This window comes from Saimiri boliviensis, chromosome 5, assembly GCF_048565385.1.
Source record: "Saimiri boliviensis isolate mSaiBol1 chromosome 5, mSaiBol1.pri, whole genome shotgun sequence".
NCBI lineage: Eukaryota > Metazoa > Chordata > Mammalia > Primates > Cebidae > Saimiri > Saimiri boliviensis.
The window spans coordinates 22,385,333-22,399,667 of NC_133453.1; the positions used below are offsets into that span (position 1 = coordinate 22,385,333).

Genomic DNA, 14,335 nt, shown 5'->3' on the forward strand with positions numbered 1-14,335 from the left:
GATCCCTCTAACTTGTCCCCAGTGACCCAGGAGGCAGCTAAGGACCAGGTATGCAGATTATCGGGTGTGCCCCTTTCCTGCCAGCAGCCCCCCGGCCTTCAGGGCTGGAGGAGCTGAGCGAGTGGGGACCCCTCCCTCCCGCTGCCTGACACCCAATCAGAGAGAAACCGATCCTGGCAGGGCAGGGTGCCCAATGCCGGGCCCAGAATAGTGCGGCTCAGCCACAGTGTCGCACACTTGCTCTCCGTTGGTCCGGGGCTGGCCACATGGAGCCCGAGCTGGAGCACGCTCTGCGCAGGGTATGAGGGCCCAGGGGAGCCGGAGCTGGGGCAGCTGAGGCCAGAAGATTGAGAACACATGCCATGAATGTGTGTGCGCAAGTGTGCGTCTGTTGGTGTGAGTTTGGTCTGGATTTTTCTAGTGAATATGGGCGTGTGGGTGTCTGGGCATATGTATTGTGAGTGTGTGCGGCTCTTTGGGCCTGGGAGTGACTGGATGTGTGTGTTTGTGTTTTTGTGGTGTGTGTGTATGGCCATGTGTCTCAGCATGTGTACTGATGTGCATGGGTGTGTAGGCATGTGAGCAGGAGGGGGAGGACCCGTGGTTTGGGAATGTAAGGCTCTTTCCCCATGCCTTCAGAAAGTCTTCTCCACACAGACTCCTTCCTGGAGCAGCCTTGGGGGTTCTGAGCATCGAGGTAGGGAGACTGCCCCCTCCCTGGGGCCTAACCTCTTCCCCCACTTCCTTGTCCTCCTACTTTTCTGGGACCCCGTTCCTTCCCAGCCTGGCTTTTATCTTCCTCCTTTCATTCTTTCTTCCCCATTGTTCCTCCTTTCCCCAGGTGTGTTTCCCTCACCTCCTCTTTCCTTTTTTCAGAAGCGACTTTCCCGCTTACTAGCTGTGTGATTTGCAGCAAATTGCTTAACCTCTCTGAATTTCTGGTCCCTCACTAGCAAAACAGGGATGGTAATAATGCCTACCTTTTAGGGCTGCTATGAGTTTCAAATGAGAAATATGTTGGAGAAAAGCCCATTGGGAAGTCGCACATCCTGAAGGTTATTATTAATAATGTTCAAATGGACTTTGTTGTATGATTCCCTATTAACCAAACAGGCCCCGTTCCCCTTCCAGAGATGAGCTTCCTAGAGCAAGAAGACAGCACCTCATGGCCATCACCAGCCGTGACCAGCAGCTCAGAAAGAATCCATGGGAAACGGAGGGCCAAGGCCTCGAGATGGACAAGGCAGGAGGCAGTGGAGGAAGGGGAGCCACTGGGTCTGGGGGAAGGTGAGGCCAAGGCCAGTTCTGGAGAGATGACAGCCAGGGCAGTGGGAAGTCCCAGGTCCCTCCGCAACACAGAGTGGGACCCAACCCTCATCTGTGGCCTCAGTCTCCCTACCCAAGAGAGAGCATCTGCTCAGTAGTGGTGGGGGGCCAGTATGGCCAACTCAGAGAGATGGGACAGAGCCACTATCTGGGGTGACTCTCAGATCAGCCTCTCACCTGCAAAATGGGGCCACAGCATCCAGGCTTCCCAAGGCTGCCGTGAGATGAACAGCGACAGCAGATGAGAAAGTGTTTTGGAAGATGGAGTTACTGTCCCCTTCCCTCCTCCCCCAAACAGGTCCCCGGTCCAGGCCAGCTGCTGAGTCCACTGGGCTGGAGGCCACATTCCCCAAGGCCATGCCCTTGGCTCAGGCTGATCCTGCTGGGGTGGGCAGTCCACCAACAGAGTGGGACAGCCTCCCCCGTGACTGCACAGCCTCAGCTGCAGGCTCTAGCCCAGATGATGCAGAGCTGGCCTCGGAGTTCCCAGCCACAGAGGCCTGGGAGCATGAGCCAGAAGACCTGGTGGAAGAGAAGCCTGCCCCGAGCCTGTCCCTGGAGGCCGCATTTCCCAAGCTGGGCTGGGATGACGAGCTGCAGAAACCCGGTGCCCAGGTCTACATGCGCTTCATGCAGGAGCACACCTGCTACGACGCCATGGCAACCAGCTCCAAGCTGGTCATCTTTGACACCACGCTGGAGGTGAGGTCACGGCTCTGCCCAACCTGTGCCTGCTCTCCATCCACACGGTGCTGCAGCCACCACCCCCACCCCGCAGGATGCCCTGCCAAGCCAGGTGCCCCCGCAAGTCCCCGGAAAGGACTCCTTCTTAACACTATGGAGGCCAGTTGGGGGAGGGAGAGCTTCTACTGTCTGTGAGCACCCCTAATTGTCATTGCAGCTCTGCCACTTCGTATCTGTAGGACTTGGAGTTACTTTACCTCTCTCCTCTCTAAAATGAGAATCGAAATGCCTGTGCACCCTACATAGTTCAGAGGATTCTTGGACTACCCAGTATAAAGCATGAGCAAAGTATGTGTAAGACACTGCAGAGGCCGGGCACGGTGGTTCACGCCTGTAATCTCAGCACTTTGGGAGGCCAAGACGGGCAAATTATGAGGTCAGGACTTCGAGACCAGATTGGCCAACATGGTGAAACCCCGTCTCTCAAAAAAAAAAAAAAAAATTAGCTGGGCGTGGTGGTGGGCGCCTGTAATCCCAGCTACTTGGGAGACCGAGGCAGGAGAATCGCTTGAACCTGGGAGGCAGAAGTTGCAGTGAGCCGAGACCTTGCCATTGGACCATTGGACTCCAGCCTGAGTGACAGAGCAACACTCTGTCTCAAAAAAAAAAAAAAAAAAAAGTATGGGACTCAAAATTAGTCAATATAAAATTTATCTACAAAAAATATGTAAATATGCAACTGTTACATAAATAACTATGCCTCCGGCCCTTAGGCTATCAGAAACTAGACTGTGCACACACATGCCCTCCAAATGGGAACATGAAGTTCGAATTTCTCATTCCCTGGTGTGCCGGGTGAGCCGCTCTGTGTCTCAGGCCACAGCCTGTGTGCCAAGTGTCCCCAGCAATGATCATGTCTAGCATGTGCTGTGACATGAGAAAGACAGACAAGCTGGTGTAGAAGAGGGTCCAGAAGACGGCCTCATGGAAAAACGGTGGGTGGGACAGGGAGGGGACAGCAAGCAGATGGGAGGTGCCCACTGATGGGCAGAGAGAGGAGGGTGAGGGTCTCTCGGGACCCACCCTTGACTGTTCTCCCTGGACCCTCAGATCAAGAAGGCCTTCTTTGCCCTGGTGGCCAACGGTGTGCGGGCAGCCCCTCTGTGGGACAGCAAGAAGCAGAGCTTTGTGGGTGAGGAGAGGCTGGGAGGTGATGGGAGATGGAGAAGGGGAAGGGGGACCTCGTACGGTCGTTCTGGGCCTGAACTCTAGCATACCACAAGCTTGGTATCGGGCCAAGCCCAGCCAGGAGCCAGGGTGGGGAAAAGTCCACCCCAAGTCTGGGTGGCCAGCTGGGAGAACTTGGGGATCAATTTCCACATCTGTGGAGCCGCTGTGCCCAGCTGACACCTTCCCGCTCTGCTACCAAATGGCCCTGTGCCAGAGGTGCTAGGGGGCAAATGGGAGAAGGCAGAGAGGGAGAGCTCGGCTTCTCAGGCCTGGGGGGCTGCCCCATGTCCTCTTCCGACAGCCCCCCCTGTGTCTCAATGCAAGAACACTGGCAGGGTGGGAAGGGGGTCTGACCCTCAACCTGCCTCCCACCCAAAGGCTGCGGGCTGAACTCCTCCCTGTCCCTCCCCTGCAGGGATGCTGACCATCACTGACTTCATCCTGGTGCTGCACCGCTACTACAGGTCCCCGCTGGTGAGGACTGGGCTGGGAATCTTGTGGGCACCCAGTGGGACAGGGGCAGAGGGGAGTCTTCCTGGAGCCTGGTGACCTAGAAGCCCATGTCTGCCTGACTTCTGGAGTCCTGTCGATGTCTCTAGGTCCAGATCTATGAGATTGAAGAACATAAGATTGAGACCTGGAGGGGTGAGTTGGGAGAGGGGACCCGGAAAGGGGCTGTTGGGTGAGGGTGGGCCAGGGCCTAAGGTGGATGTCCTGGAGCAAGCTGGAGAAGGGACAGTAGGAGCCTCGGGTGCCTGGTGGAAGGGAAGCAGCCTGGGACTGCAAGGGGAGGCAGGTGAGCAGCTCCCTCGGCCTGACTCCGGCTCTTTCTGCAGAGATCTACCTGCAAGGCTGCTTCAAGCCTCTGGTTTCCATCTCGCCTAATGACAGGTGGGTGTCCCCGCTCATTCACCTGAGCCTCTTTCTCCCACAGTCCCCTTGCCCAGTCCCACTCAGCTCTGAACTCACCTCTTCATCCTAGGCAGCACACAGACAAGGCAGCCTTGGTGCCCTGCCCTCCCTTTTAGGGGGCTGGGATGCAGGGTGTCTCCCCCAGGCTGCCCCCAGGCTCACTGCTCCCATCTCCGCAGCCTGTTTGACGCTGTCTACACCCTCATCAAGAACCGGATCCACCGCCTGCCTGTTCTGGACCCGGTGTCAGGCACTGTACTCCACATCCTCACGCACAAACGCCTGCTCAAGTTCCTGCACATCTTTGTGAGCGTGGGCCCAGGTGGGAGGAAGGGGGAGACCTGGGGAGGCGATCAGAGGGCCTGAGGAGTCTTCAACCTTAGGAGTGGGAGGGAGGAGCTGGAAGCCCTCTTGAAGCTGCTGAATCCCTGATCCACCGGGTCCTTATCCCAACCAGGGTACCCTGCTACCCCGGCCCTCCTTCCTCTACCGCACTATCCAAGATTTGGGCATCGGCACATTCCGAGACTTGGCTGTGGTGCTGGAGACGGCACCCATCCTGACTGCACTGGATATTTTTGTGGACCGGCGTGTGTCTGCACTGCCTGTGGTCAACGAATATGGTACCCACCCCCAGGATGAGAGGCTCGGGCTGGGCTGGGCCCTGGGAGAAATTGGTGGGGAGAATGTGGGGAGTGCAGGGATTCCCGTGCCATGCCTGGGGGGAGTACAGGATGGAGTGGGGACTTGAAGTCTCTGTCTGCTCAGACTTAGTCCGGTTGCTAGCCACTCTGTGCCTCAGTTTCCTTATTTGTGACATGGGAATCTTCACAACACTCATCTTTCTGACTTCACAGGAGGATTTAAAAGGTTTTGTTCACTCAAATGGGCATAGCAAGAGGAAGCAGTAGGAGACCAGGTTTTTAGTTTTAGCTCATCGTAAAATAGAGCCAGGCACAGTGGTGCACAGCTGTAATGGTCACACATGAGAAGGTCGCTTGAGGCCAGGAGTTTAAGGTTGCATACTGTGACACTCCAGCCTGGGCAACAGAGCAAGACTGTCTCTAAAATAATAATAATAAAATAATAAAATTTAAAAAACTAAAATGTGCTGTGAGACCCTTGGGCCCCCAGCAAGAACTCAGTTTCCTACACTGAAAAAGGGTTAGAGATTATTTCTTTGGTTGAATGATGGCTATAAAATATTTCAAAGGTAAAATCACCATAATTAAGATAGATATCAAGAAGTGTTTTAAATTTATTTTTGATGATGAAAAACTTCAAATGTGTGAAAATGGTAGTAAGAAATTGCATAATGAAGCCCCTATATCCATTGCCTAGATTAATTACCGCCATTCTATTGCCATAACGAGCTCATCTTTTTCTCTAAAGTAATTCAAAGTAAATTATAGATATCATGTCATTTCACCCCTAAACACTTCAGTCTGCACCTCTTAAAACAAGTGTATTTTCATACTACCAAACAAAACTATTAATAATTTATATTATTGTCCAATATCCAATCCTTATTCTCACTTCTCCATTTCCTCAAGAATGTTTTTTGTTTTGTTTTGTTTTTGAGATGGAGTGTCGCTCTGTCACTCAGGCTAAAGTGCAGTGGCGCTCTCTTGGCTCACTCTAACCTCCACCTCCCAGGTTCAATCAATTCTCATGGCTCAGTCTCCTGAGTAGCTGGGATTACAGGTACCTACCACCACGTTCAGCTAATTTTGGGGGGGATATTTTTAGTAGAGATGGGGTTTCGCCATATAGGCCAGGCTGGTCTCGAACTCCTGATCTCAAGTGATTCACCCATCTGGGGCTCCCAAAATGCTGGGATTACAGGCGTCAGCCACCACAACTGGCCAACAATGGGTTTTTTTGTTTTGTTTTGTTTTGAGACGGGGTCTTGCACTGTCGCCCGGGTTCGAGTGCAATGGCACAATCTCGGCTCACTGCACCCTCTGCCTCCCAGGTTCAAGCAATTCTCCTGCCTCAGCCTTCCAAGTAGCTGGGATTACAGCTGCCTGCCACCACGCCTGGCTAATGTTTCCCTATGTTGGCCAGGCTGGTCTTAAACTCTTGACCTCATGATCTGCCCACCTGGGCCTCCCAAAGGAATGTATTTTTTTTTTTTTTTTTTTTTTTTTTGAGACGGAGTTTCACTCTTGTTACCCAGGCTGGAGTGCAATGGTGTAATCTCGGCTCACCGCAACCTCTGCCTCCTGGGTTCAGGCAATTCTCCTGCCTCAGCCTCCTGAGTAGCTCAGATTACAGGCACACGCCACCATGCCCAGCTAATTTTTTGTATTTTTAGTAGAGACAGGGTATCACCATGTTGACCAGGATGGTCTTGATCTCTTGACCTTGTGATCCACACGCCTCAGCCTCCCAAAGTGCTGGGATTACAGGCTTGAGCCACCGCGCCCGGCCAGGAATGTATTTTTTATACTTCATTTATCCAAAACAGGATCCAGTTGAAGTCCATGGCTTGCATTCGTCTTTTGTTCCTTAAGTCTCTTTAAATCTAGGACAACTCCATTCCCCATTAATTTTTATGACATGGATGAGTTGAACAGCCTGGATCAGTTGTCTAGTAGGATCCCCCACATCCAAATTTGTCTGTCTAGAGCTGGCCTTTACTTTATTCTCTATTCCTGCGTTTCCTGTAAACTGAAATTATATCTAACGACTTGAAGAGATTGAGCGATGCATTGGAGGCTAGACTGTTTCATAGGTGATGCTGCGTTACTCATGCTGCATTTCCTCAGGACGCTCAGTGCCAGGGTGTCTCACTCTGGGATGCTAAGTTTGATCCTTGGGTTCTGGTAGTGGCACCCTGATGTCAGTTATCCCCAGGCCCTCTACACAGCACCCCGGTTCTGATCAGAGCCTCCTCCCTGTCTTTCTCCCCCTTTCCCCACCCGCCACCCTCTGCAGGTCAGGTTGTGGGCCTCTATTCCCGCTTTGATGTGATTGTAAGTGTCGCTGGAAAGCTGGGGTGCTGCAGGGAGGTTAAGGGTGTGGGGATGGATGGGGGCTTCTGTGGACCAGGGGGACCTTGATAAATATGCAGGGCGTGACATCTGTGGGGTAGGAGCCCAGGTAGGGGGGTGACTAGGAGCCATACTTCTCTCTCGGCCACAGCACCTGGCTGCCCAGCAAACCTACAACCATCTGGACATGAGTGTGGGAGAAGCCCTGAGGCAAAGGACACTATGTCTGGAGGGAGTCCTTTCCTGCCAGCCCCACGAGAGCTTGGGGGAAGTGATCGACAGGATTGCTCGGGAGCAGGTACCCTATGCCCTCCATTCATGCCCCCAACACATATGGCCCGGTCCTTCTCGTACATGGCTCCAGCCACCCCTGAACATCGGGTGCCTCGCCTATCCTCCCATTTCATGACCAACTCCTGGTGTCCACACTGGTCTGCACCTGGTCCTGTCCATGGGGCCCTTGTGTCACGGGCCGCTGCCAGCTGATCGCCCTAGGGCGGTTACAGCCAATCCCAACTGGAGGCATTCTCTTTCTCCCCAAGTCATGTTGGGTTGTTTCCCCTGATTCTTGGCACCAACCTCGGTAGCTGCCGTAGCCCCACGGCTCTACCCCCTCACTGAACACTGCGGACCCACAGGTACACAGGCTGGTGCTAGTGGACGAGACCCAGCATCTCTTGGGCGTGGTCTCCCTCTCCGACATCCTTCAGGCACTGGTGCTCAGCCCTGCAGGCATCGATGCCCTTGGGGCCTGAGAAGATGGGAGTCCTCAATTGCAAGCCACCTCCACATCTGGAAGCCAATGAAGGGAGCCAGGGAACTCAGCCTTCATCTTCTCCCACCCTCATTTGCCGGTTCAGCTGTGGTTCAGGTAGGCTCTGCCCTGGGCCATGAGACCAGCCTCTTAGTCCTCCTGAGTTCCTGGATATCGGACTGGGAAACCCAGAGGATGGGAGTGGTCAAGCTCAAAGCTAAACAGCCCCGTGAAAACTACAAGTGTAAAGACTCACAATTCCCCACTTTGTCCCATTTTCAGCTGAGGTCATAGGGACTCTCCTAGGAGGGAGGGACAGAGGCCCAGCTAAAGGCTAAGGCAGTGATGACTTCAGACACTCTGGGAAGATTTACCTGTTCCCTCACAATTCAATTCCCACCTGCTGGAAATCCCATTAGAAGGAAGCGAGCTATATAAACCTTTGTTGAGTGGAATTTCCATCCCCAGTAAGAACTCAGGCTTAAAGGAAGGAGCTTCTACCTATGTGCTCATCTTGGGAAATGTGACATAATCTCAGACTCTTTCCTGGTCGCACGTTTGCTAGGGGCTTGCAGAGGATGGGGCACAGATTCCATCTACTCACCATGACTGGCAAGACTTCTCTGTTGGAAAGGCAGCTCCCCCTCCAATGTGGTCACCATCTTCCGTTTTCTTTTCCCCACAGGCTTCTTCAGCCTTCCCAAATTGCCCTTGTCCTGCCTGTGCTCCCAGAAGCCCCCAGGCATGCCCAGTGCACTATGGGATGATGAAATTAAGGAGAACAGCTGTGTCAAGCCTGGAGGTCCCTGAACCAGAAGCACTAGGATTACCCCAGGGCCATCTGTGCTCCACGCCCACCCATCCCCTTGCCCCCTAACTGGGTCGTATGGCCCCAGTGGGTTTAGTCAGGGGTTCTGGGCTCCTCGGCTTCTGGGCTACCTATGGCTCCAGCCCTCAGCTCCTGGGAGTCCCAGCTCTTGTTCCCAGCAACGTTGCCAGTGCCCTCCTCCTCCCCAGGCATTGTTATTTCAGGGCTGCTGAAATGCTGCATTTCAGGTGCCACCATGGAGCAGCGGGTATTTATAGAACTGCCTGTTGGAGGGTGGCAGGGGTCCTCCCTCCATTCTTGTCCAGAAAACTCCTAAGCTCTCGCAGTGAACAGTGTTCTTAGTCTCCCGGGATGGATGGACTTGTAAATGGAGCCCTAAGAATGAGCAATTGGAAAAAAAAAAAAAAAAAAAAAAAAGGAACAATCCATGAACTTAGATTTTATAGGTTTTACTCAAAATGCTGCAGTCATTTGACGTGAACTTGTGGCAAGAGCCTTGTGCTTTCTGAATTCGAAGACAAGAAGGAAAATTGACAAAAGTTGAAAGTGGCATTTCTTTTGCATGTAGTACTATTCTACCGAAATTGCTTTTTTCTCTTTTATTTACAAGAAAATTGTAAAGAAAATATGAATTTATTATTTATATAATAGGTACAACTCAGCCTACAAACTCTAATCTGCAAGAAGCATAACTTCATTTTTCTAACACCAAATGTAATTTCTATTAGGAACCCCATTTCACCAGGTGGTAGAAATTAATCTGAGTCAAGTCAGAGTTTCCCCCGACCTTCTTCTGGGGCTAAGCTCGGTGGGGCCTGGGAGGCCTTAAGTGGTGTAAGACTCTTCCTCAGCCATCGTCATCCGTCCATGCCAGCACCTGCTGGAACATCCTTATCCTCATCTGGTCATCAGTTGGTCGTGCATGGTCTGCCAGGGGCTCCCTCACTCCCACAAAGCCTCTTTGGGGGCCTGTGCTTGGGGCATGTGGTACATTCTAGCTCCTGGCCCTACACACCCTCTGGCTTCAGGAAGCTCAGTAATTCTGTTCTAGGCCAACTGCTAAGATTTCGGCCAAGTCCCTTCTTCTGCCCTGTGGCTTTGTTAGAGACAGAATGCTTGTTCTTAGGTACTGTAAGGAAAAATTAGTATTTAGACAAAAAGTTTTCTTAGCAAGGCAATTTTACTTTCTGCAGAAAGGATATTGCTCATCAGCCATCTTGCCATGAGAGTACAATGAACAAAGGAAAGGCAGGCATATTTATTCTTTATGCATTGGGTCTTTACTGCTGTGTCTGATCTCTATTGGTTGGAGCCAGACTTCACAATCTAAACTAAACTTGATTGGCTAACAACTTAATACTTTTCTAAATAGGTAAAGACAATGAAAAACAAAGGAAAAGAGGAAGTCTCAATAAGGGAGAGGAAGTTGCTTGCAAAAGGACTTAGATAAGTAATAACATAGGCCGGGCGTGGTGGCTCAAGCCTGTAATCCCAGCACTTTGGGAGGCCGAGGCGGGCAGATCATGAGGTCAAGAGATCGAGACCATCCTGGTCAACATGGTGAAACCCCGTCTCTACTAAAAAAATACAAAAAATTAGCTGGGCATGGTGGCATGTGCCTGTAATCCCAGCTACTCAGGAGGCTGAGGCAGGAGAATTGCCTGAGCCCAGGAGGCGGAAGTTGCGGTGAGCGCCATTGCACTCCAGCCTGGGTAACAAGAGCAAAACTCCATCTCAAAAAAAAAAAAAAGAAAGAAAAGAAAAGTAATAACATAAATATCTTGATTAAAGTACAAGGGCATAGAATGTACTATGTGCCTGTGAGCATGTCTAGCACAAACATCTTGGTTAAACTACAAGTCGTATTCTTTTATATTTAACAGCTACATAGGATAGGGCTTAACAAAGAGTTACAAGTGAAAAAAGTCTTCAAACGAGACTATTACTTCTAATATGTATTATTACCGTTCTTTAACAAGAAGGGAAACTTTGAAGAGGAACTTTCTATAAGCTTGCTGTTTCCCCAGTCTCTACTCAGGAAGCATTTGGGTTCTTTTTTTTTTTTTTTTTTTTGAGAAAGAATCTCACTCTGTCACCCAGGTGTTAGAGCGCAGTGGCATGATCTCGGCTCACTGCAACCTCTGCCTCCCAAGTTCAAGCAATTCTCCTATCTCAGCCTCCCCAGTCGCTGGGATTACAGGCACATGCCACTACACTTGGCTATTTTTTTTTTTTCTTAGTAGAGACGGGGTTTTGCCATGTTGGCCAGGCTGGTCTCGAACTCCTGACCTTGTGATCTGCCTGCCTTGGCTTCCCAAAGTGCTGGGATTACAGGCGTGAGCCACCGCACCCAGTCTAGCATGTGGGTTCTTCTACCCAATACTTCCCTACCCTTATCACCTCCAAACCTATATGGAGTATTCGTCATACTTTCCCCCTGTTGAGGTGCAACCCCCTTCTCAGGGCCCTTTTCTCAAGGATTCCAGAAGTTTCAACAGTCACCTTGCTCCCCAAGCCCTGCCAACCTATGGAATCTTGACTAGTGGGGACAGAGGGAGCTTTTATTCTTTAACCCCTCATATATTCTTCCAAATGCATTGCAAGTGTCCTGAGTTCTTGCCACCCACCTTCAGAATCAAGCTTTTGAAATTCCGAAGCCAAGGCTCGCTTCTGCTACGTCACCTTCCTGTGGCAATGGGCACTGCCTGTCTGGCTGTCCAGAGGGGGAGGTCACTGTCTCTAAAACATGACCCCTTCCCCAGCCTCACCGAGTGAGAAGGCAGAGGCATGTGTACTTAATTGGTTGGATCATAAATGAAGATGTTCTCTCACTAGACATTTTGCCAGAACCTGAGGGTCAGTGCTGGTTCTGCTGTGGTCCCACCCGGGAAGGTCCAGGGTCCTGGGCTCAAGGGAGAAGGTTGGAGTAGGGTGATGGCTAGGTCTGGGCCCAGAGAAGATCTCTCCAGTGACAGTGCTCCTGGGTAGCCTGGAGCTCTGGGATGGTGTAACAGGTCAGTCCTTTCAGGCTGTGCCTCTGGGCGGCTCTGCTGTGTGCATGAGAAGCATCTTCAGTGTTGCTAGGACAAGCAGCGAGGAAAGCACTCTTTGCCCCTCCTGCTCCCCTTGCCTTCATGGAAGCAGACCTCTCTCCACCTGTGTGGACTCACTATCCTAAAGATCCAGGTGTTCTCCTCTTTGGGACCTTCTATGAGGGTGCATGCCAGCCTCCCTGTCTCAGAGCTCTCCTCTGGTCATAGCCCAGCCCTTGCAGCCATCATGGCTGCTAGAAAAGTCGCGGAGTTGCCACTGTGACTTTATAAAATGCAGAGTCCAAGCTGGGCGTGGTGGCTCATGGCTGTAATTCCAGCACTTTGGGATCCACCCAAGGCAAGCGGATCATGAGGTCAGGAGTTCGAGACCAGCCTGGCCAACATGGTGAAACCCTGTCTCCACTAAAAATGCAAAAAATTAGCCAGTGTGGTGGTGGGTGCCTGTAATCCCAGCTACTCTAGAGGGTGAGGCAGGAGAATTGCTTGAACCCAAGAGGCGGAGGTTGCGATGAGCAGAGATCACACCATTGCACTTCAGCCTGGGCGACAGAGCAAGACTCCATCTCAAAAAAAATGCAGATTCCAGGGCTCCATTGCTAGGGATAGTAATTTCCTCATTTTGAGGTAGGAACCAAGCAACTGTATTTATTTTCTATAAATGCTAGAGACTTATGATTAATAGCACACAATGAACATGAAACTGGGCTGAGCAATGAGGGTGCCCCACGCTCATAGCTAGTCAATCATTTGTCATATGATGTCGTCTAGCTATTATTTAATTATGCCTAAGGTCTCCAAGAAGCAACGGCTAAGGATAGTGGTGAAACAGAAGACATATGACTGATTACCATTCTCACCACCCTTCTCCTAGACACCCTAAAATGCAGAAGTGTTGTTCATTACAATATCCTGCATGTTCCTTTCATGACAATTGTCAAAATTTTTATTTGATATGCGTATTAAAACTGGAGTCATAAATAATGACCTGGAAACAAACTCCTATTACCAAGCCAAAATGCACTCAGAGCTAAAACTTTCATAGAACCTGAGCATGTAGATAGCCATGCAACACTGGGTACCCTGTTTATTTTTATTTACAAGAACCCTGCCTTGGCCAGGCACAGTGGCTCACGTCTGTCATCCCAGCACTTTGGAAGGCCCAGGCGGGTGTATCACCTGAGGTCAGGAGTTTGAGTCCCAGCCTGGCCAACATGGTGAAACCCTATCTCTACTAAAAATACAAAAAATTAGCTGGGCATGGTGGCAGGCGCCTGTAATCCCAGCTACTCCGGAAGCTGAAGCAGGAGCATCGCTTGAACCTGGGAGTGGGAGGTTGCAGTGAACTGAGATTGTGCCTGGGCAACAAGTGTGAAACTCCATCTCAAAAGAAAAAAGAAAAAGAATGCCACCTTGTTGTTTAAGAAGACAAGTTGTTTTCTTAAGACTTTGCACAAAAATACGGACCCCAGATTTGGCCAATAATTTCAAATTAGTAACACGATGTGCACAGTCTTTGAGCCAAAGGTCTATGTGTTGTACAGAACCAACAATCCTTAATCCAATGTGGTTTTTTCTTTGTAGAGGCAGGTTGGGGTTGGCTTTCAGGATGCCTCACCGTGACACCTGTTCACAGTGACGCTTGGGGATCCTGAGCTCCTGAGATTCTCGGGCCCTGGAACTGTGGCCTGTCACTGGCCGCTGATGAATTTTGTGCCAACCTTCAAACCAGGGCTGATGTGCTTCACCCTCTAGAGAAAAACCTGCTGGGAAAGGAACCGACCCGTCCATCCTGGAGACATTGCATATGTGTCTGAATGAATCACTGTCCAAGAAAGTGATTTATTCACTGATATTGAGTCTCGTCCAGGCATTGTGATGAAATATAAACAGAGGTCATTTCATGTACATGCGAAAGTACACACGTACATGTGAAATTCATGAAAGAATCTCACTCATGTACACAGAAGTGTACATGAGATTCAAAGCATTTTTCTTTAGGTATACTATATGGCAATAAATATCTTTTAAAGATTAAAAAATAAGTATAAAGATAAATTACTTTGGCCATGCTCTATTTTGTTTTTCTCTGTTTTGGGGTGGGAGTCTGATTCTCTTCCTCCCAGTGCCATCTTGGTGAGCTTTCCAGGGGCAGTTCCAGGAGGCAAGGTTTCACATTTGTGTTCATAACTCTTCAGCTCTTACGTTTTGTGTTCTGTCATTGATGACAAAAACTTTGTGCGGAGTCTCTGAAGCTGTGGCTACACCTCATCAAAGGGTGAGGAAGACTCACAAGGACTTTGTGACTCCGCCCATTGGCTTAGCCTCTTCTCTGCATTTCCAATTTCCAGTTTGAGGTTGGATTTTAGGCCCTATAGATACATAACAGGGCAATGCTGCCTCAGAATTTCCTGTGGTGCCTCTGGTGACCCCCAAGAATCTTCTGCAAGTGACCCCCGAGAATCTTCGGCAAGTATTGATTACATTGATATCTATTTCAACAATAATCTTATCAAACTGATCTTCACAAATTTCTTTCACTTGAGATATAATT

At 50.5% G+C, this 14,335-nt stretch overlaps 1 protein-coding gene across 1 annotated transcript; it reads left to right on the plus strand.

The window, feature by feature from the left end:
- Nucleotides 1-222: 222 nt before the first annotated feature.
- On the plus strand, nucleotides 223-13,790 carry PRKAG3 (protein kinase AMP-activated non-catalytic subunit gamma 3). Its single transcript, XM_003925520.4, has 14 exons — nucleotides 223-299; nucleotides 658-697; nucleotides 1,132-1,287; nucleotides 1,625-2,028; nucleotides 3,121-3,202; nucleotides 3,656-3,714; nucleotides 3,840-3,885; nucleotides 4,077-4,131; nucleotides 4,332-4,458; nucleotides 4,610-4,775; nucleotides 7,093-7,130; nucleotides 7,300-7,446; nucleotides 7,787-8,019; nucleotides 8,588-13,790. Exons 1-13 carry the CDS (start codon nucleotides 267-269, stop codon nucleotides 7,901-7,903), a joined length of 1,470 nt encoding a protein of 489 aa, XP_003925569.1. The 5' UTR covers nucleotides 223-266; the 3' UTR covers nucleotides 7,904-8,019; nucleotides 8,588-13,790.
- The last annotated feature ends 545 nt before the right edge of the window (nucleotides 13,791-14,335 follow it).

Excerpts from the sequence above, each read along its gene's own strand:
- PRKAG3 (XM_003925520.4), top strand. The coding sequence starts at position 267 with ATGGAGCCCGAGCTGGAGCACGCTCTGCGCAGG. Across the intron at positions 3,886-4,076 it reads TAAGATTGAGACCTGGAGGG|AGATCTACCTGCAAGGCTGC; the intron begins GTGAGTTGGGAG and ends CTCTTTCTGCAG. Across the intron at positions 4,776-7,092 it reads GCCTGTGGTCAACGAATATG|GTCAGGTTGTGGGCCTCTAT; the intron begins GTACCCACCCCC and ends CACCCTCTGCAG.